The 23,385-nt window shown below is 40.0% G+C and overlaps 1 protein-coding gene across 5 annotated transcripts in view; it reads right to left on the bottom strand.

Annotated features, from left to right (window-relative positions):
* Positions 1-23,385, bottom strand: part of MCF2L2 (MCF.2 cell line derived transforming sequence-like 2) — a 508,511-nt gene that overhangs the window by 160,368 nt on the left and 324,758 nt on the right. For all 5 annotated transcript variants that reach the window (XM_077290424.1, XM_077290423.1, XM_077290425.1 and 2 more), the window contains exons 18-20: positions 22,374-22,443; positions 5,490-5,582; positions 4,860-4,952 (exon numbers count right to left, since the gene is read on the bottom strand). In XM_077290424.1, the coding sequence (XP_077146539.1) occupies positions 4,860-4,952; positions 5,490-5,582; positions 22,374-22,443 (256 nt within the window). The remainder of the gene's footprint in view (positions 1-4,859; positions 4,953-5,489; positions 5,583-22,373; positions 22,444-23,385) is intronic.

The following is a 23,385-nucleotide window of genomic DNA, read 5'->3' as shown; positions in this document are numbered from 1 at the left end:
ACAATAGTTTGACTTGTTCCTTTACAGAGCTGTTTCCTCCTCTTGAAAAATTTTGTTTCAAATAATCTTTATTTTTTTCAAACAAAGAATTAATGAATCTGAGTGGGGAGTAAGGGGGAGAACATAGGATGTGAGCTATTGGGCGGGAAGATTGGGGGAAGGGGAATGCCTAAATTAGTTCGGTTTCCTTTTGAAAATTATTAATCTCAGAACTGACATCAACATTCCAATGCATTACGTTGCACCACAAGGACAAATAACGTACCGTACATGCTTTCTAGACATAATTTATATGTGCTGACGCAATTACAGAAGATATTAAGACTGGTATCAGACAAACGAATGAAAGTTTTAGTTTCTTTAATAAACCCACAGGAGGGGTCCAAGCCTCGCACATGTAATACAGATGATTAAATGAAGCCTTATCATATTATTTGAAACCTGCCTTAAAGTTGAACGGAAAGAGTTTGCCAATAGGCCCGTGGATTAATGGATGCTAAAATTTTAACTTTGCAGTCAAGCTATAAGCGAACCAACAATAAAACAAATAAATTATTAATTTTTAAAAGCATTAACAAACACCTATGTCTTATCTATATTTTAAATATAATCTGTCATTATAAAAAACGGAGGTTCTTCACTGGGATCTGAGGTGTGTGGCCATTTATAAAGTACATGTCCACTGTTAGAATAGGAGCAATGGAGCATATTAAAGATAAGACTGCATCAAATTACCTTTCTGAGATCCGCTGACCGGCTAAGAGGGACCAATTACCATAATACGTCAAGTTACAACAGCATCAGGATCATGTCTTCTCATCTCATGAAAGATGAGAAAAATGATGATCCCTCTACACTGTGACATCCCTTTAGATATTTGTAGACAGCTGTTAACTGTACTCTTAGCTTTCTTTTTTGCAAGCTAAGCATTCCCAGATCCTATAATCATTCCTCATAGGACATAGTTTGCAGTCCGCTCACCATCCTGGTAGCTCTTCTCTGAACTTGCTCCAGTTTTTCATTGTCTTTTTTAACCCCTTAATGACCAGGGGTGTTTCTGTTTTCGTTTTTTGCTCCCCTTCTTCCCAGAGCCATAACTTTTTTATTTTTTGGTCAAAATGGCCATGTGAGGGTTTGTTTCTCGTGGGACAAGTTGTACTTTTTAACGACACCATTGGTTTTAACATACTGTGTACTGGAAAACGGGAAAAAAAAATCCAAGTGTGGTGAAATTGCAAAAAAAGTGCAATTCCACAGGTTTTTTTACTATGTTCACTAAATGTTAAAACTGACCTGCCATTATGATTTTCCAGGTCATTACGAGTTCATAGACTCCAAACATGTCTAGGTTCTTTTTTTATTTAAGTGGTAAAAAAAAATACAAAATTTGGCAAAAAAAAATGGCGCAATTTTCCAAGACCTGTAGCGTCTCAATTTTTTCGTGATCTTGGGCTGGCTGAGGACTTACTTTTTGCACACCAAGCTGACGTTTGCATTTATACCATTTTGTTGTAGATATGATTTTTGATCGTCCATTATTGCATTTTATTGCATTGTATTCTATAACTACGTAAATAGTAAGAAACTAAAAAATGATAGTGTTGGCCCCTTTAAAAATAGTCTGGGTGAAATGGTGGATGAAGATGAGGAAAAAGCCAATATGCTAAATGACTTTTTTTCATCAGTATTTACACAAGAAAATTCCATGGCAGACAATAGGATCGGTGATAACAAAAATTCCCCATTAAGTGTCACCTGTTTAACCCAGCAGGAAGTACGACGGCGTCTAAAAATCACTAAAATTGCCAAATCTCCGGGCCCGGATGGGATACACCCCCGAATACTGCAGGAATTAAGTACAGTCATTGATAGACCATTATTTTTAATTTTTAAAGACTCCATAATAACAGGGTCTGTACCACAGGACTGGCGTATAGCAAATGTGGTGCCAATATTCAAAAAGAAGACAAAAACTGAACTCGGAACTCGGCAGTGTCAGGCAGCTGCTACAAAGGCAAATAAAATAATGGGATGCATTAAAAGAGGCATAGATGCTCATGAGGAGAACATAATTTTACCTCTATACAAGTCACTAGTTCGACCACACTTAGAATACTGTGCACAGTTCTGGTCTCCGGTGTATAAGAAAGACATAGCTGAACTAGAGCGGGTGCAGAGAAGAGCGACCAAGGTTATTAGAGGACTGGGGGGTCTGCAATACCAAGATAGATTATTACACTTGGGGCTGTTTAGTTTGGAAAAACGAAGACTAAGGGGTGATCTTATGTTAATGTATAAATATATGAGGGGACAGTACAAAGACCTTTCTGATGATCTTTTTAATCATAGACCTGAGACAGGGACAAGGGGGCATCCTCTACGTCTGGAGGAAAGAAGGTTTAAGCATAATAACAGACGCGGGTTCTTTACTGTAAGAGCAGTGAGACTATGAATGTTACAGGGTATATACACTAGATTCCTTGATAGGGCATTGATCCAGTGAACTAGTCTGATTGCCGTATGTGGAGTCGGGAAGGAATTTTTTTCCCCAATGTGGAGCTTACTCTTTGCCACATGGGTTGTTTTGCCTTCCTCTGGATCAACATGTTAGGGCATGTTAGGTTAGGCTATGGGTTGAACTAGATGGACTTAAAGTCTTCCTTCAACCTTAATAACTATGTTACTATGTTACTATGTAGCGGCGACTAAAAAAAACCTAATTCTGATGTTTTTGAGGTTTTTTTCTTGCTACGCCATTTAGCGATCGGGTGATTCTGAGAAACACCTGTAACTAAAATGTGGAACATAAACTCCTCCTCACTATGCTCCACTCTATTGCTCTCAAGGATACCACTCTCTCTGTCCAAAACTGGACTACTTGTGTTTCATACCTTTATTATCCTACTTAAGCCCAAAATTGCTATTTCGATGGCATGTTCTACAATAACTCCCAAGCAAGGCACTCACTGTTTAGGGTTTATATTTGACTCAGAGCTTTCTTTCACTGCCTCCCTATTTTAAATCACTTGCTCCCTTATGTCACATGCACCTCAAAAAGTTCTCGAGAATCCATCCTATTTTTAACTTTGACATGGCAAAAACTCTTATTGTTGCTCTTATTCATTCTCACCTGGACTACTGCATCTCTTCATTAATCGGTCTCCCTCATGTTATACTCTCCAATCATTTCTGAATGCAGTGCCAGGATTACATTTATGCCCAGACACTACACCAATGCCTCCACCCTGTGCCAGTCTTTGAACTTGTTGCCTATCCATTTCAGAGTACAATATAAACTTCTCACGCTAACCCACACAGCTCTCCTCTTTTTTGCATTCCCCTACATGTCCTCTTGCATCTCTGTCTATCACCCAACCCATACTTTCTGTTCTACTAATGATCTATGGCTAAAATCCTTCATAATCCAAGCATTAAACTTCTGTTTCCAAGATGTCTCTTGTTCTGTGCCAGTTCTCTGGAATGCACCACCCTGGACAAATGTGTTAATTCCCAGGATCAACGGTTTTATAAGTGTTCAAAAAAAGATTTCTCTAGACTGGCCTATTACCTCCCCTCACTACTCTATTTCGTTCTCACTTCCTAACTTTTCCTCAGAATCTGGTCTCTTCATTATCTTTTCCCATACCCTGACTATCATTTTCGGATTATAAGATGCACTTTTTTCCCTCAAATTTGTTGGGAAAATGGGGGTGCATCTTATAATCTGAAGTGTATCTGTGGTGGAGCTTACCGCCTGTGGTGGAGTAGGATCCAGGGTCGTTGCTGCCCGAAGCTTCTGGTGCCAGCGGAGGCAGGAATTGGATGATGGCTGTGGGCCCCACACTGGTATGACGAGTTGGTCATCGGTGCGGTGGCCTCGCCAACATTTTGTTACAACCCAGAGCCCCGCACTTTCCATGCTCTTCTATGTGGTGGACTCAGGGAAAATGATCGCTGGAGGCGGAGCATGCGCAAATTGAGATCTCAGCACCAAGATCTCATCCTCCGATATCTCAATTGCGCATGTGCCACAACTGGCGGCAATTTTCCCGGAGTCCACCACATTAGAAAGTATGGAAGGTGCTGGGTTCCGGACTGTCACAAAATGTCGATGGAGCCCCCGCACCACTGAACACCCACTTGTACCAGCTTGGGGCCCGCAGCCATGGCCCGACTCCTGCTGCCGCCAAACACCCCGTCCTACCAGCCTGGAGCCCGCAGGATCCCCTGCCCCTGCCTGCAGCAACCCTTCCACCTGGGACCCCGCTCCACCACCATTGCCCCCCAGGTAAGCTACAGCAAAACCATATTATAACATGTACCATTTTATTTAAAAACAAAATCATATTTTCCTTCCCAAAATTTGTGATTTAAAATCACAAAAATTAATTTAAAAATTAATTTAAAATTAAGAGTGTGTCTTATAAACCGCAAAATATGGTATATTTATCTATCAAAATGAATGATAGCTGAACCATACACAACAAGCACTTTTTACTTTTTGTGTCCTCCTTATTTCTTCATAGATTGTGAACTTACCAGCAGGGTTGTCACCCCTATGTAAAGTCTTATACAATTTGTACATGTCCCCTCTGAATTGTAAGGTCTGAGGAAAATGTTGGTGGTATAGCAATATAAATATTATTAATATTACATTATTGACAGTTATATTATTTGGTAGGAAGAGGGTAAAATCAACTCAGAGCTGTAAGAACATAGACCACACCAATTTGTTTGAGAAATCAAGTAACCAATCATGTGGTGTTGGAGGATTTAGAAGATAGAAATCAGGTTTAATTTATAAAAATCTAAATTTTAAATAAAATAAAGTAATTAAAAATTAAGTATTGAACACAAACCTTTAAAAGTAGCTGATACTTGGTTATTCTCTGTACAGGTTTCAAAAGATAAGCATCTAAAGAAAGTTTGTGATCCAGTTTCCTTTGGCACTCCTTAAAGATAGCAAACAAGAGACAATAAAGGTTACAATGTAAAAATCATACAGCATTGCATTAAAGATTTACATACAGTATAAACAAATTTGAATTAAGTTGAATCAAATATAGACATCCCTAGGTCATACTATGTGACCTGTTAGGTTTTTTGCTGTTTCTAATATTATTATTATTTATTATTATTATTTATTGTTATAGCGCCATTTATTCCATGGCGCTTTACATGTGAAGAGGAGTATACATAATAAAAACAAGTACAATAGATAGATAGTAGATAGTCATTGGCAGTCTGCATTAAAGGAAACAAGCTGAGAATGAGGCAAGTGAAAGTTATAAATGATACGATTTACATAAAAATATACAACTGAAAATATGTATAAAGGTTTCAAAATGCCTATAAGCACCCATGAAGTACAGCAATAATAACCAATAATGCCATATAAGTAAAAATATGGTGCCTGGTGTAGAACATTGTTTTAAAAAAAACTTTTTAAAACTTGTATATTATTTATAATTTTAAAAAATGCACCTTACCTGAAAGAAAATGCTTTCAGCACACTGTCTCCAAAGGGCTTCAGATCTTGGCTTATTTTGGCAATATTTTTCATAAATTTGAAGGTCTTCCTTCTACAGAGAGGAGATAAATATGTATCTTCTTATTAAATATACATGCAATTGATTTCAGTAAAAAAAGGTAAGAGAAAAGAAATTCCATATCATCTAACAAAAAGTAATGAGGCTAAAACTCTGATCATATCGTGACCTGATTTAAAGCTTACACATTAAATAGCAAATGGCTGAACACTTGTGTGACCAATAAGTTTTACTTTCAATCCCCCTATACATATCACTATTTTGCTGAGTATGCATGTTCTGAATAGCTACAGGAATATAGCTGATGTCATCTCAAGTGGTGGATTGTCTCCTTTGAGAAAAATGCCTAAATCCAACATGACAGATCCTCCTTTGCCCTGAATGACATTTGGGTGAGAGGTGAGAAACCTCCATTCACATTAAATATTTTGGCTAATGTGTATGGCCACCTTTAGGAATCTGTAATAACGCAAATAGTTTCTAGATGAAAGTCACACAAGATGAATGTCCACCAAGCCCACTGATCTCAGTAGGACAATGGGACCAATTAATGTGTATGTAATATCCTAATTAAACCTCCAGGAAAAAAAAGAATTTGGAATGTTGGACCTTCGATCAGTTACATTCATGTTTAACATCCTTTTTGCACAAACCAACCACACTTCCATGTGCACACGATTGTCGAAACAATCATTCGGATATATAATATTATTGTTTTTGGCAGAACATCACCTGTTTACATAGGACAATGTGCTGCTGAGAACAATGATTTTTAAGCAAGCTTAAGAAACATTTCACCCGAAGAATGAGCCAGTCAGGATTCAAACCTAGCAGCTCCTGTGCACCAGACAGCAGCTTTTCCCTCTGAGCTATTAAACTCGCTCGACAGTTCCGTGCTAACCTAAATACTTGTACCTATGATGTTGCTGATGTCCTATTATTGATTAGTGATTATTGAGCTACCAGCCTCTAGTCCACCTGCTGCTTATTCCTTCAAACAACACTGCTGTTCCTGATATTGACCTCTGGCTTCCCTGATTACGATTACTGCTTATTTCTTCAAACAACACTGCTGTTCCTCATACGGACCTCTGGCTTTCCTGACTACAATTACTGCTTATTCTTTCAAACTACACTGCTGTTCCTGACATCAACCTCTTGCTTTCCTGACTATGATTACTGCTTATTCCTTCAAACGACACTGCTGTTCCTGATATCGACCTCCGGCGTTCCTGATATCGACCTCCGGCTTTCCTGACTCCAATTACTGCTTATTCATTCAAACTACACTGCTGTTCCTGTGTATTGACTCTTTGGCTATCCTTGACTATGCTACCTGCTGGTGTTGCCCCTGGTGGTTGCAATATCACTACCGCAAACCAGGTCAGTCCTTAACAGAATAATCACGTGCACAAAATGGAGTCTGTTGTAGCCCAACTGAGGCAAGAAGTTGCTGAACTTCAGAATTTTGGTACCACATACCAAGAAAAATTTTCTAAGTTGCAAACACAGGTGTTGGGTCAGCAAAAGGAAATTATTGAGTTGCAGAGGCAACTTCTGAAATTGAGCAACTCTGGCCCAAAATCAAAGGCACTCATGCCGCTACCTGCAAAGTTCAGCGGGAATCGTTATCACTATCGTGGATTCCTAAATCAATTATGTATCTATTTCCAGATGCATCCTTCTCTGTTTACCAGTGACAGGAAAAGGGTTCTATTTATCATTAATCTCCTGACTGATGAGGCTCTTGCATGGGCTTCACCTTATGAGAAGAATTCCAAGCCCCTAAAGGACTTAGTTTCTTTAATCACTGCTTTAGACCAAGTGTTTGATGACCCAAATTGTTGAGCTACAGGTGAAACCAAATTGCTTAACCTACGTCAAGAGCGGCGTTCTGTAGCTGAATGTACCTCCGAATTCTGCCTCTGGGTGGCGGACACCACATGGAATTTGGCTGCCCAGGGGAGTCAATTTTGATGAGGATTATCAGAGCTAATAAAAGATGAACTTGCAAGGGTTGAGACCCCTGATAATTTGGAGGACTTTATTCACCTATGTATCCAAATTGACCAGAGACTCACTGAACGAAGAAAGGAAAGACCGCAAGTATTTGAAAACACCCCTAACTACTCCTTTGCTCAATCAGCATTAAAAAAACAACAGGAAAAGGAAAGAGTTTCTGAACCTATGCAAATTGATATAATCCGTATACCTCTCACTGCAGTAGAGAAGGAGAGGCGGTGCACAGAGAATCTATGTCTCTATTGTGGGGGCACTGGCCATTTTGCCATCAACTGTCCTAATAAAAAAAACCATAACCTTCACAAATGTCAGGACTGAAAGTGATTTAGACCTCATTAAATTGCCAGATCCAGTTCTGCAGGCCATCTCGTCCGTAATGCAAGATAAAGGCAAAGAGCAATCACTATCATCTCATTTGTCATTCCCATACAGGTCATAATTGGGAGCCGAAAAACACAATGCTCTGCCATGTAAGATTCTGGAGCAGGAGGGAATTTCATGGACTTACAATTCACACTTGACAAAAACACTGCAAGTAGGACTAAATCCATGCCCATCGATATGGAAACTGTGGATGGATCACATTTATTGTCTGGACCTGTTACTAATGAGACATTTGAACTGGAAATCTTTATTGAACCGAATCATCATGAAGCGGTTAGTTTTCATCTTATTTCATCTCCAAAATTTCCAGTTATTCTAGGAATTCCCTGGTTTTCAATTCATAACCCATCTATCAACTGGGCATCAAGGACCATTACCTTTCCCTCTGAGAACTGTAAGAACAATTGCCATGCTAATGTTTCTGTTTCCAAACAAATTCAAATTTCCAAAATTTCTCATCACAATTTTGATAAACTACTACCTCAGTACCAACAGTTCAGTGAGGTCTGCAGTAAGAAGAAAGCCGATCAACTGCCTCCTCATCGTCCTTATTACTGTCCCATTGAATTGCTTCCTGGAGCGTCGATTCCATTTGGGCAAATTTACAATCTTTCTGAGCCAGAATTAAAAGTATTAACGGAATACCTAGATGATAATTTAGACAAAGGCTTTATTCAACCTTCTTCTTCGCCAGCTGGAGCACCCTTGTTTTCTGTAGCAAAAAAGGACTCAACCCTGCAGCCATGTATTGATTATAGAGAAATCAATGAAATTACCATTAAGAATCGCTACCCACCCCCCTTAATCCCTGAGTTGCTGCAGAGACTGCGTTCTGCCAGACTTTTTATCAAACTCGATCTAAGGGGGGCTTCTAATCTCATACGAATCCACCCGGGAGATGAGTGGAAAACTACCTGTAGAACAAGAAATGGACATTTTGAATATCTGGTTATGTCTTTCGGCCTTAGCAACGACCCTGACACCTTTCAGCACTTCATCAATGATGTTTTTCTGGATTTTTTGGATCAATTTGTTGTTGTTTATCTCGATGACAGTCTTATATTTTCAGAAACCCTGTAGGAGCATTGCAGACATATCCAATTAGTCCTGGAACGTCTACTGGAAAACCATCCCTATATCAAACTCAAAAAATGTGAATTTGAACAAACCAGAACTCAATTTCTGGGGTATATTATCTCCCCAGAAGATCTCAGCATGGATCCCAGTAAAATCAGAGCGGTAGTTGACTGGCCTACCCCAAGAAATTTAAGAAGTTCAGCGCTTTATAGGATTTGCAAATTTCTACAGAAGATTCATTAAAAACTTTTCTAAAATAATCTTACCAATTGCTTCATTCACAAAGAAAACCAGAGTGCTTTTTTGGTCTTCAGAGGCACAAATAGCGCTTGACAAACTAAAGACACTTTTTACTTCCACACCATTACTTGTCCATCCAAACCCTGAACTGCCGTTTGTTGTTGAAGTAGATGACTCAGACTCTGTGGTGGGAGCCGTTTTATCACAGCGAGTTGGAGACAAAATGCAGCTTCATCATTTTGCATTTCTTTCTCATACCATGTTAGCTGCAGAAAAGAACTATGACATTGGGATTAAGGAACTTTTAGCCATTAAAGTTGCCTTCTCCGAATGGAGGCGTCTTTGGAAGGAGCCAAACATCCGGTGACTGTTCTAAATGACCAAGAAAATTTAGAATTTATCCATACAGCTAAGAGGTTGTCTGCAAGACAAGCATATTGGGCCTTATTTTTCTCCAAGCTTAATTTTATACATTCTTATCAGCCTGGTTCAAGAAATGGCAAGGCTGATGCTCTGTCAAGGATTTTTGCTGAACCTGAACCTCAGGAGATGTCTAGCACTGACTGTTCCATTCTACGTTCAAAACATTTTTTGGGAATACTGGACTCCAAAGAATTTTTGACGAAAGTTAAAGAGGGATACCAAATTGACTTCTTTCTTAGCCATCCTTCTAAAGACAGTGACATTTCTTTTAAGGAGGGATTTTGGATGCAGAACCACCAAGTATATGTCCCCAAATCTGCTCGACTTGAAGTCCACAAACGTGTCCATGATTCTAAACAAGACACCACAATATTCTCCTCTAGGGCTTCTTCACCCTCTTCCAGTTCCATCTAGGCCGTGGGGATCAATGTCAATAGATTCTATCGTGCACCTACCTCCTTCAAAAGAAATGACCGTTGTCCTTGTTGTAGTGGATCGGCTCACAAAGATTGCCCATTTTATTCCGACTAAAGGAATTCCTACCGCTGAACAAACCACAGAATTAGTGGTCAAAGAGATATTCAGACTGCATGGAATTCCTGACAATGTCGTTTCTGATAGATGTGTTCAGTTTACATCAAGATTTTTGAAAACCTTCTGCACAGTGTTAGGAGTTACTGTCAATTTGTCTACTGCCTTCCACCCACAATTCAATGGCCAGACTGAAACAACTAACCACACACTTGAACAATACCTGCACTGTTTTATTTCTTACCTACAGGATCACTGGGTGGATTGTGTACCAACAGCAGAACGTGCATATAATAACTCCAAACACAGTTCTACATCCCAAAGCCTATTTTTTGCTAACTATGGCTTGCATCCAGTATTTATTCCTAATCTTCCATTTAATACCTCGGTTCCGGCTGTTACAAACAGACTTACAGAGTTGCAGAAAGCTCAAAAAGAACTAACTGAGATGTTACAAAAGGTCCAAGAAGAATACAAAGAAACAACAGATAAACGTCGCAAAGCCCCTTCTACCCTTCAGGTCGGTGACAAGGTTTGGCTTTCTACCACAAATCTGAAAACAAATGTACCGTCTTCTAAATTGGGTCAAAAATTCATAGGACGTTTTCAAATTTCCGCACAAATTAACCCAGTTGCTTTCCGTTTAAAACTTCCTAGCAGCCTTAAAATTCACCCTGTGTTCCATGTGTCCTTGCTCAAGCTATTCAATGAGAACCCATTTCCAGGAAGAACTCAGCCACCTCCTCCACCAGAAAAAAGTCCATGTGAAGAAAAGTACATCATGGATGAAATTCTGGACTCTAGAACATTTAGATAGAGACTACAATATTTGGTACAATGGAGGAGTTACGGACCAGAAGATAATACATGGGAGCCGGAGGTATACGTCCATGCACCCATGCTTACAGGAGCTTTTCATCTGGACATCCAAAGAAGCCAGCACCTAAGATGTCTAGAGGCCATCCTGGAAGGAGGGGAGTACTGTCACGATTTGAACCTAGCAGCTCCTGTGCACCAGATGGCAGCTCTTCCCTCTGAGCTATTCAGCTCGCTGGACAGTTCGGTGCTAATCCAAATACTTGTACCTATGTTGTTTCTGATGTCTCCACCCTGAGTTTCCTGTTGGCTACCACCCTGAGTTCCTGATTGGCTCATCCTGATTGCACACCTTATTTAAACCTGGCCTTGCTTTCATTTCCTTGCACGATTATTGAGCTACCAGCCTCTAGTCAAGCGTCCTTCCACCCGCTGCCTATTCTTTCAAATAACGCTGCTGTTCCTGATATCGACCTCTGGCTTTCCTGACTACGATTACTGCTTATTCCTTCAAACGACACTGCTGTTCCTGATATTAACCTCTGGCTTTCCTGACTACAATTACTGCTTATTCCTTCAAACTACACTGCTGTTCCTGTGTGTCGACTCCTTGGCTATCCCTGACTACGCTACCTGCCGGTGCTGCCCCTAGTGGTTGCAATATCACTATGCAATTCAGCAGCCGCCTAATCCTACTAAGGTGTAAGAAGGAGAAATTCAGAAAATAGTTTGTACCTACTGCTATGGGGATGTATAATAATTTCCTATGGGTGGTAGACAACAATTACTGATTGCTGGTGTACTAATGTCAATTAACAGTGACTTATATACCTGAACTACCCACATTTATTTGTTATGTAATGTTGGTATACTTGTGTAAGATTTGTGTCCTAATATTTTATGTACTGCTGTTTGTATTGCTGCTGTAATACCGTAATTTCCCCCGGGATCAATAAAGTGTATCATATCGTATTGTATTGTATATAACAACACATAACCTTTAAAGGGAATGTTCTTTTCTTCCCTATGACTGTATTTTTAAAAAATTAATATTTTCATGCTCTTTAGTTCACGGATCTCTGTGTATAGGTATAAATTACAGTTGTATTTTACTTCCTTTTAAATTCAAGTGATCAACAACTTATTAAAAATGCAGTTTATGGATAGATTAACTTCACCTTGTAAAAGCAGTTTAAGTCATGTCACGTTCTATATTATTATTGAGATAAGGAAGAAAAAGTACAAGCATTTGCTTAGAATGACTGGCATGCGGAGCAGAATAATTATAATATGATATAGAATATAGCATATTGTTCACGACTTTGAAATATTTTCCTATTTAAGCTTTTATTTTTCTCAAAGCAATAATATTCCTCATAATTGGAAGAAACAGATTTGTCATATTTTCTAATTTTCAAACTAAACTAAGAAAAGAAGATATGATATTCCAGCTGGTAATCAAGCAAGCAAATCATGTGTGTCTGGTAGGATTTCTGTCCATGCTTAACACAAACATACAGTAGTGTTCAAAATAATAACAGTGTCTTCACAAACATGAGTTAATCACAAAATCTTTAGACTAGTTTTTATTTCTATGCATTGGGAACATTGCACACGGTTTTCTCATTGAAAACATGAAGAGAAATGTACATAATTTTTAACTACTTTACAGAAAATAACAAAAAATGAACATTGGGCTGCTCTAAAAAACAGCGGTGTCTGCATTTGCTTTACAAACTCACAATATGCATTTTTTTTGTCGATTTAGCATTCCTGTTAACCCCTTAATCCCGTATGACGTACTATCCCGTCAAGGTGACCTGGGACTTAATTCCCGGTGACGGGATAGTACGTCATACGCGATCGGCCGCGCTCACGGGGGGAGCGCGGCCGATCGCGGCCGGGTGTCGGCTGCATATCGCAGCTGACATCCGGCACTATGTGCCAGGAGCGGTCACGGACCGCCCCCGGCACATTAACCCCCGGCACACCGCGATCAAACATGATCACGGTGTGCCGGCGGTACAGGGAAGCATCGCGCAGGGAGGGGGCTCCCTGCGGGCTTCCCTGAGACGATCGGTACAAGGTGATGTACTCACCTCGTACCGAACGTCTTCTCCCTGCAGGCCCCGGATCCAAAATGGCCGAGGGGCTGTATCCGGGTCCTGCAGGGAGCACTTCCGGGTCGGAGCAGGCTGCAGATGAAAGCTGCAGCCTGCACGGCTGTAAGTGAGATCGGAGATCTCACAGAGTGCTGTGCACACTGTGAGATCAGCGATCTGTAATGTCCCCCCCTGGGACAAAGTAAAAAAGTAAAAAAAAAAATTTCCACATGTGTAAAAAAAAAAAAAAAAAAATTCCTAAATAAATAATAATAAAAAAAAAAAATATTATTCCCATAAATACATTTCTTTATCTAAAAAAAACAAACAAAAACAATAAAAGTACACATATTTAGTATCGCCGCGTCCGTAACGACCCAACCTATAAAACTGGCCCACTAGTTAACCCCTTCAGTAAACACCGTAAGAGAAAAAAAAAAAAAAACGAGGCAAAAAACAACGCTTTATTACCATACCGCCGGACAAAAAGTGGAATAACACGCGATCAAAAAGACGGATATAAATAACCATGTTACCGCTGAAAACGTCATCTTGTCCCGCAAAAAACTAGCCGCCATACAGCATCATCAGCAAAAAAATAAAAAAGTTATAGTCCTCAGAATAAAGCGATGCCAAAATAATTATTTTTTCTATAAAATAGTTTTTATCGTATAAAAGCGTCAAAACATAAAAAAATGATATAAATGAGATATCGCTGTAATCGTACTGACCCGACGAATAAAACTGCTTTATCAATTTTACCAAGCGCAGAACGGTATAAACGCCTCCCCCAAAAGAAATTCATGAATAGCTGGTTTTTGGTTATTCTGCCTCACAAAAATCGGAATAAAAAGTGATAAAAAATGGTCACGTGTCCGAAAATGTTACCAATAAAAACGTCAACTCGTCCCGCAAAAAACAAGACCTCACATGACTCTGTGGACCAAAATGTGGAAAAATTATAGGTCTCAAAATGTGGAGACGCAAAAACTTTTTTGCTATAAAAAGCGTCTTTTAGTCTGGTTTCACACTTGCGTTTTTATCTGCATGCGTTTTTTAAAAAAACCGCATGTGTGAAAAAATGCATGTAAACGCGGTAAAACGCATGCGTTTTTATAGAAAAACACAAGAAAACAAGAAAAAAACAAAAAACCCTAACCCTACCCCTAACCCTACCCCAACCTGAAATACGTGGCACTGAAATACGTGGCACTGAAATATACGTTTATATACGTATATAAGTGCCACGATATTTCAGTGGCCACGTATATAAGTGCCACGTATTTAAGTGCCACGTATTTAAGTGCCACGTATTTAAGTGCCACGTATTTCAGTGCCACGTATTTCAGTGCCACGTATTTCAGTGCCACGTATTTAAGTGCCACGTATTTACCAGTGCCTGAAATACGTGGCACTGAAATACGTGGCACTGAAATATCGTGGCACTGAAGTATTTACGTGCCACGTATTTTTCAGTGCCTGAAATACGTGGCACTGAAATACGTGGCACTGAAATACGTGGCACTGAAATATCGTGGCACTGAAATATCGTGGCACTGAAATACGTGGCACTGAAATACGTGGCACTTAAATACGTGGCTCTTAAATACGTGGCTCTTAAATACGTGGCTCTTAAATACGTGGCACTTATATACGTGGCACTTATAAACGTGGCACTTATGACTGTCAGAAAATGTTCAGTAAACGGTTAGGGGTGAGGTTAGGGGTAGGGTTTCAGGTAGAATTGGGGAGTTTCCACTGTTCAGGCACATCAGGGGCTCTCCAAACGTGACATGGCGTCCAATCTCAATTCCAGCCAATTCTGCGTTGAAAAAGTAAAACAGTGCTCCTTCCCTTCCGAGCTCTCCCGTGCGTCCAAAAAGGGGTTTACCCCAACATATGGGGTATCAGCGTACTAGGGACAAATTGAACAACAACTTCTGGGGTCCAAGTTCTCTTGTTATCCTTGGGAAAATAAAAATTTGGGGGGCTAAAAATCATTTTTGTGGGAAAAAAAATATGTTTTATTTTCACGGCTCTGCGTTGTAAACTGTAGTGAAACAATTGGGGGTTCAAAGTTCTCACAACACATCTAGATAAGTTCCTTGGGAGGTCTAGTTTCCAATATGGGGTCACTTGTGGGGGGTTTGTACTATTTGGGTACATCAGGGGCTCTGCAAATGCAACGTGACGCCTGCAGACCAATCCATTTAAGTCTGTATTCCAAATGGCGCTCCTTCCCTTCCGAGCTCTGTCATGCGCCCAAACAGTGGTTCCCCCCCACATAGGGGGTATCAGCGTACTCAGGACAAATTGGACAACAACTTTTAGGGTCCAATTTATCCTGATACCCTTGTGAAAATACAAAACTGGGGGCTAAAAAATCATTTTTGTGAAAAAGAAAAATAATTTTTATTTTCACGGCTCTGCGTTATAAACTGTAGTGAAACACTTGGGGGTTCAAAGTTCTCACAACACATCTAGATAAGTTCCTTGGGGGGTCTAGTTTCCAATATGGGGTCACTTGTGGGGGGTTTGTACTGTTTGGGTACATCAGGGGCTCTGCAAATGCAACGTGATGCCTGCAGACCAATCCATTTAAGTCTGCATTCCAAATGGCGCTCCTTCCCTTCCGAGCTCTGTCATGCGCCCAAACAGTGGTTCCCCCCCACATAGGGGGTATCAGCGTACTCAGGACAAATTGGACAACAACTTTTAGGGTCCAATTTATCCTGATACCCTTGTGAAAATACAAAACTGGGGGCTAAATTTCATTTTTGTGAAAAAAAAAAAAAATTATTTTCACGGCTCTGCGTTATAAACTGTAGTGAAACACTTGGGGGTTCAAAGTTCTCACAACACATCTAGATAAGTTCCTTGGGGGGTCTAGTTTCCAATATGGGGTCACTTGTGGGGGGTTTGTACTGTTTGGGTACATCAGGGGCTCTGCAAATGCAACGTGACGCCTGCAGACCAATCCATTTAAGTCTGCATTCCAAATGGCGCTCCTTCCCTTCCGAGCTCTGTCATGCGCCCAAACAGTAGTCCCTCCCCACAAATGGGGTATCAGCGTACTCCAGACAAATTGGACAACAACTTTTGGGGTCCAATTTATCCTGATACCCTTGTGAAAATACAAAACTGGGGGCTAAAAAATCATTTTTGTGAAAAAAAAAAATAATTTTTATTTTCACGGCTCTGCGTTATAAACTGTAGTGAAACACTTGGGGGTTCAAAGCTCTCAAAACACATCTAGATAAGTTCCTTAGGGGGTCTACTTTCCAAAATGGTGTCACTTGTGGGGTTTTTTAATGTTTAGGCACATCAGGGGCTCTCCAAATGCAACATGGCATCCCATCTTAATTCCAGTCAATTTTGCATTGAAAAGTCAAATAGCGCTCCTTCCCTTCCGAGCTCTGCTATGCACCCAAACAGTGGTTTACCCCCACATATGGGGTATCGTCGTACTCAGGACAAATTGCACAACAACTTTTGTGGTCTAATTTCTTCTCTTACCCTTGGGGAAATAAAAAAATGGGGGTGAAAAGATAATTTTTGTGAAAAAATATGATTTTTTATTTTTACGGCTCTGCATTATAAACTTCTGTGAAGCACTTGTTGGGTCAAAGTGCTCAACACACATCTAGATAAGTTCCTTAAGGGGTCTACTTTCCAAAATGGTGTCACTCGTGGGGGGTTTCAATGTTTAGGCACATTAGGGGCTCTCCAAACGCAACATGGCGTCCCATCTCAATTCCAGTCAATTTTGCATTGAAAAGTCAAATGGCGCTCCTTCCCTTCTGAGCTCTGCCCTGCGCCCAAACAATGGTTTACACCCACATATGGGGTATCAGTGTACTCAGGACAAACTGCACAACAATTTTTGGGGTCCAATTTCTTCTCTTACCCTTGGGAAAATAAAAAATTGGGGGTGAAAAGATCATTTTTGTGAAAAAATATGATTTTTTATTTTTACGGCTCTGCATTATAAACTTCTGTGAAGCACTTGTTGGGTCAAAGTGCTCAACACACATCTAGATAAGTTCCTTAAGGGGTCTACTTTCCAAAATGGTGTCACTCGTGGGGGGTTTCAATGTTTAGGCACATTAGGGGCTCTCCAAACGCAACATGGCGTCCCATCTCAATTCCAGTCAATTTTGCATTGAAAAGTCAAATGGCGCTCCTTCCCTTCTGAGCTCTGCCCTGCGCCCAAACAATGGTTTACACCCACATATGGGGTATCAGTGTACTCAGGACAAACTGCACAACAATTTTTGGGGTCCAATTTCTTCTCTTACCCTTGGGAAAATAAAAAATTGGGGGTGAAAAGATCATTTTTGTGAAAAAATATGATTTTTTATTTTTACGGCTCTGCATTATAAACTTCTGTAAAGCACTTGTTGGGTCAAAGTGCTCACCACACATCTAGATAAGTTCCTTAGGGGGTCTACTTTCCAAAATGGTGTCACTTGTTAGGGGTTTCAATGTTTAGGCACATCAAGGGCTCTCTAAATGCAACATGGCGTCCCATCTCAATTCCAGTCAATTTTGCATTGAAAAGTCAAATGGCGCTCCTTCCCTTCCGAGCTCTGCCCTGCGCCCAAACAATGGTTTACACCCACATATGGGGTATCAGCGTACTCAGGACAAATTGCACAACAATTTTTGGGGTCCAATTTCTTCTCTCACCCTTGGGAAAATAAAAAATTGGGGGTGAAAAGATAATTTTTGTGAAAAAATATGATTTTTTATTTTTACGGCTCTGCATTATAAACTTCTGTAAAGCACTTGTTGGGTCAAAGTGCTCACCACACATCTAGATAAGTTCCTTAGGGGGTCTACTTTCCAAAATGGTGTCACTTGTGGGGGGTTTCAGTGTTTAGGCACATCAGGGGCTCTCCAAACGCAACATGGCGTCCCATCTCAATTCCAGTCAATTTTGCATTGAAAAGTCAAATGGCGCTCCTTTGCTTCCAAGCTCTGCCATGCGCCCAAACTGTGGTTTACCCCCACATATGGGGTATCAGCGTACTCAGGACAAATTGTACAACAACTTTTGGGGTCTATTTTCTCCTGTTACCCTTGGTAAAATAAAACAAATTGGAGCTGAAATAAATTTTGTGTGAAAAAAAGTTAAATGTTCATTTTTATTTAAACATTCCAAAAATTCCTGTGAAACACCTGAAGGGTTAATAAACTTCTTGAAAGTGGTTTTGAGTACCTTGAGGGGTGCAGTTTTTAGAATGGTGTCACACTTGGGTATTTTCTATCATATAGACCCGTCAAAATGACTTCAAATGAGATGTGGTCCCTAAAAAAAAATGGTGTTGTAAAAATGAGAAATTGCTGGTCAACTTTTAACCCTTATAACTCCGTCACAAAAAAAAAATTTGGTTCCAAAATTGTGCTGATGTAAAGTAGACATGTGGGAAATGTTATTTATTAAGCATTTTGTGTGACATATGTCTGTGATTTAAGGGCATAAAAATTCAAAGTTGGAAAATTGCGAAATTTTCAAAATTTTCGCCAAATATTCGTTTTTTTCACAAATAAACGCAAGTTATATCGAAGAAATGTTACCACTAACATGAAGTACAATATGTCACAAGAAAACAATGTCAGAATCGCCAAGATCCGTTGAAGCGTTCCAGAGTTATAACCTCATAAAGGGACAGTGGTCAGAATTGTAAAAATTGGCCCGGTCATTAACGTGCAAACCACCCTCGGGGCTTAAGGGGTTAATCACTAACCTAATATTTAGTTGTACAGTGGGTACGGAAAGTATTCAGACCCCTTTAAATTTTTCACTCTTTGTTTCATTGCAGACATTTGGTAAATACAAAAACGTTCATTTTTTTCTCACGCTCTGCACCCTATCTTGACAGAAAAAAGCAAAATGTAAAAATTTTAAAAAATTTAATAAAAAAGAAAAACTGAAATGTCACATGGTCATAAGGATTCAGACCCTTTGCTGAGACACTCATATTTAAATCACATGGTGTCCATTTCCTTGTGATCCTTATTGAGATGGTTCTACTCCTTCATTGGAGGCCAGCTGTGTTTAATTAAACTGATAGGACTTGATTTGGAAAGGCACATACCTGTCTATATAAGACCTCACAGCTCACAGTGCATGTCAGACTAAATGAGAATCATGAGGTCAAAGGAACTGGCCAAGGAGCTCAGAGACAGAATTGTGGCAAGGCACAGATCTGGCCAAGGCTAGAAAAGAATTTCTGCAGTATTCAAGTCTCCTATGAGCACAGTGGCCTCCATAATATGGAAGAAGTTTGGGACCACCAGAAGTCTTCCTAGACCTGGCTGTCCAGCCAAACTGAGCAATCGAGGGTGAAGAGCCCTGGTGAGAGAGATAAGGAAAAAACCCAAGATCACTGTGGCTGAGCTCCAGAGGTGAAGTAGGGAGATGGGAGAAAGTTCCACAAAGTCAGCCATCACTGCAGCTCTCCACCAGTCGGGCTTTTATGGCAGAGTGGCCTGACGGTAGCCTCTCCTCAGTGCAAGACATATGAAAGCCCGCATAGAGTTTACTAAAAAAAACACATGAACGACTCCCAGACTATGAGAAAATAAGATTCTCTGGTCTGATGAGACGAAGATTGACCTTTTTGGTGATAATTCTAAGTGGCATGTGTGGAGAAAACTAGGCACTGCTCATCACCTGCCAATACAATTCCAACAGTGAAACATACTGGTGGCAGCATCATGCTATGGGGGTGTTTTTCAGCTGCAGGGACAGGACGACTGGTTGTCCTTGAAGGAAACATGAATGGGGCCAAGTACAGAGATATCCTGGATCAAAACCGTTACCAGAGTGCTCTGGACCTCAGACTTGGCCGAAGGTTCACCATCTAACAATACAATGATCCTAAGCACACAGATAAAATAACAAAGGAGTGGCTTCAGAACAACTCTGTGCCCATTCTTGACTGGCCCAGCCAGAGCCATGACCTAAACCCAACTGAGCATCTCTGGAGAGACCTGAAAATGGCTGTCCAACAAAGTTCACCATCCAACCTGACAGAACAGGAGAGGATCTTCAAGGAAGAATGGCAGAGGCTCCCCAAATCCAGGTGTGAACAGCTTGTTGCATCATTCCCAAGAAGACTCATGGCTGTACTAGCTCAAAAGGGTGCGTCTACTCATTACTGAGCAAATACTTATGACCATGTGATATTTCAGTTTTTCTTTTTTAATAAATTATCAAAAATTACTTAATTTCTGATTTTTTTCAGTCAAGATGGGGTGCAGAGTGCACATTAATGAGAAAAAAATGAACCTTTTTGAATTTACCAAATGGGTGCAATAAAACAAAGAGTGAAAAATGTAAAGGGGTCTGAATACTTTCCGTACTCACTGTATACATATTTAATTAAGTGCACAACTTTATTAGTTTTCTATGTATTCATTTTTACTTTAGCCACTGGGGGCTCCCATTTTTATTTGGGGGAGTGTAAGAGTCTGAGCAGAACAGTGAGATCACTTACGGCTGCCCCTGGGCATAAGACTGTGGTCGGACTGCGACAGCATCTTTTGTATGGAGGCCGCTCCGTCTGCCTCGTAGCTGTTACCTGGGCACGCCCCTTGGGCTGTCCAGGTCACAGTTGTGGGAGGAGATTGCAGCCATCTTTGTGGAGCTCGTAGTGTATGCTGTGGGCTCCACTTTCCCCCTATCATTGCGCGCACTGTTTAGATACATCAGGGGGTCTCCAAACGGAACATGGCACGCACCATTGATTCCAGCTAATTTTGCGTTCAAAAAGTTAAATGGTGCTCCCTCTCTTCTGAGCCCTGCCATGTGCCCAATCAGTGGCTTTCTGACACATACGGGGTATCGGCGTACTCAGAAGAAATTGCACAACAACTTTATCTGTTCATTTTCTCCTTTTACCCCAGTGAAAATTAAAAAAATGGCTCCAAACTAAATTTTTTGTGAAAAAAGTAAAATGTTCATTTTTTTCCTTCCACATTGCTTTAGTTCTCGTGAAGCATCTGAAGGGTTAATAAACTTCTTGAATGTGGTTTTGCGCACCTTGAAGGGTGAAGTTTTTAGAATGGTGACATCTTGCGGTATTTTCTGTTATATTGACCCCCCCAAACTAACTTCAAATGTGAGGTGGTCCCTAAAAAAATTGTTTTGTAAATTTTGTTGGAAAAATGAGAAATCGCTGGTCAACTTTTAACCCTTATAACGTCCTAACAAAAAAAAATGTTTCCAAAATTGTGCTGATGTAAAGTTGACATGTGGGAAATGTTATTTATTAACTATTTTGTGTGACAGCACTCTCTGATTTAAGGGTACAAAAATTAAAAGTTTGAAAATTGCAACATTTTTGCCAAATTTCCATTTTTTTCATAAATAAAAGCATGTTATATTGAATACATTTTACCACTAACATGAAGTACAAAATATCACGAAAAAACAGTCTCAGAATCAGTGGGATACGTTGAAGTCTTCGAAAGCTAGGATTTCATAAAGTGACAGTGGTCAGAATTGGTTTGGTGATTAAGTACCAAATTTGCTCTGTCACTAAGGGGTTAAAAAATCTTTTGGCCAAAACAAAAAACGCTGGTTATGTGTGTGATATGGTGTTTGATGGGAACTGTTAATTTGTGATTTGTTGAGGCCGTGGTGCAGAAGTGAAGTTTTTCCAAGAGTGGGCAGTGGGACTGTGGAATGCTCAAGGGGTGGAAGCGGAGCTGGGGTGGAGCCTGGGCAGAGTCTCAAGGGGGCCCAAAAACTGTGCCAGTATGGGGCATTGAAATTCCTGGTGGCAGCCCTGGGAGAAGTGCAGGAGAAGTGCAGAGGCGCTGAAGCTGGTTGGACTCCGTGATCCACAGAGAGGATTTTCAATAAGCAATTTTAAACATTTAATAACTTGAAACAACTGCTTTAACAAAACTGCTGCCTACTTCAAGCTACAACAGCTTGTAAAAAGTTCTTCCTACTATAAGTCAAGAAAACAAGAAGGCAGGACTTTAAGGTACCGTAATTTCGCATTCTCCTTCACATCCATACCTCAATGTAAATTAGGCAAGTTCAACTGACACTTAGGCCCTTCTCCCAACTACGCAGCTGTATAACCTCAGCAGAGCAATACGACCCTTCTACTTACATATCTCAAACTAATTTTGCTGTCAAGCCTTCAACTGGTGACTAACATTGCTCTGCAAGCGTTTTTTTAGTGAAATGCAGTGATAATTAAATTACCCTTTTTAAAAAGCATCTTCCAAGAGAATCTGCATCTTCAATGCAATTTTCCAGCTCTTTTAAGAAGGTTCTGCAGTAAGAAAACAAAAATCTATTTAAAAAAAATGCAGTGAACTGGTTTTAAAAGCCAAGGTATGTGCTCATATTGAGGCATATTTATTCAATTAATATTGTGTTATGCTCAGACAGTGCAAACTTAGACTAGACAGAATAAAAAAGGGGAAAATGTATCAGTATGGTCCTTTTTTAAATTGTCTAGTATAAGTTTGCACTACCTAATAGACTTACTTTGTGCCAGAAATTTGTAGCAAAATGATGGTGCATTTTTTTGCTTTATGGTGTTGAATGTTAGGCTGTGCCTTTTTCCTTTAAACCATACCATTATTCATAGAGCCCACACTCTCTTGTCGACTAAGGTGTAGAAATAGTCTAAAGCACACAATTAATATTGTGCAAGTCATGAAAGACCATTTTTTTGGTTGCTGCCAATTACGCCAGAATTCTGTTACATTTATCTTTGTAAATATCCCCCCATATGGGCAATTTATTCAGAAGATCAGGTCTCAAGAGCAGATCCCTGGCATGGCAAATTTGATCCTTTATTTGCATAAAAAAAGAGTGCAAGGATAAGGCCCAATTTGTAATATCTAATCATTGTTCTAAAAGTAAAAGATTACAAATTATGAAAACACATAATGCATATTTGCATAAAACAGAGTAGTCCTTTAATTAGTAATATTGATGTCACTATTTCAAAATACCTAATCCTTATAAAACTAGACACATCCGTGTGTCGAGCTCCGAGTACAGCCTGCAATGCAGGAATCATCGATGGTTCTCCTGACCAGAATTCAGTATTTTCATATATTCTTTTGAGGTAGCCGAGTTGGGTCCGGATGTCCGTGGCTGATTTGTGCATCGTGGCATGCACTATGATGTGCTATTGGTACAGCTCAGTGCACTATTACCACCTACAGTGGCATGTAAAGGTTTGGGCAACCCTGGTCAAAAT

This window comes from Ranitomeya variabilis, chromosome 2, assembly GCF_051348905.1.
Source record: "Ranitomeya variabilis isolate aRanVar5 chromosome 2, aRanVar5.hap1, whole genome shotgun sequence".
NCBI classification, from domain to species: domain Eukaryota; kingdom Metazoa; phylum Chordata; class Amphibia; order Anura; family Dendrobatidae; genus Ranitomeya; species Ranitomeya variabilis.
The sequence above is the reverse complement of the archived record's forward strand: the minus strand, read 5'-3'. Positions and strand labels throughout refer to the sequence as shown.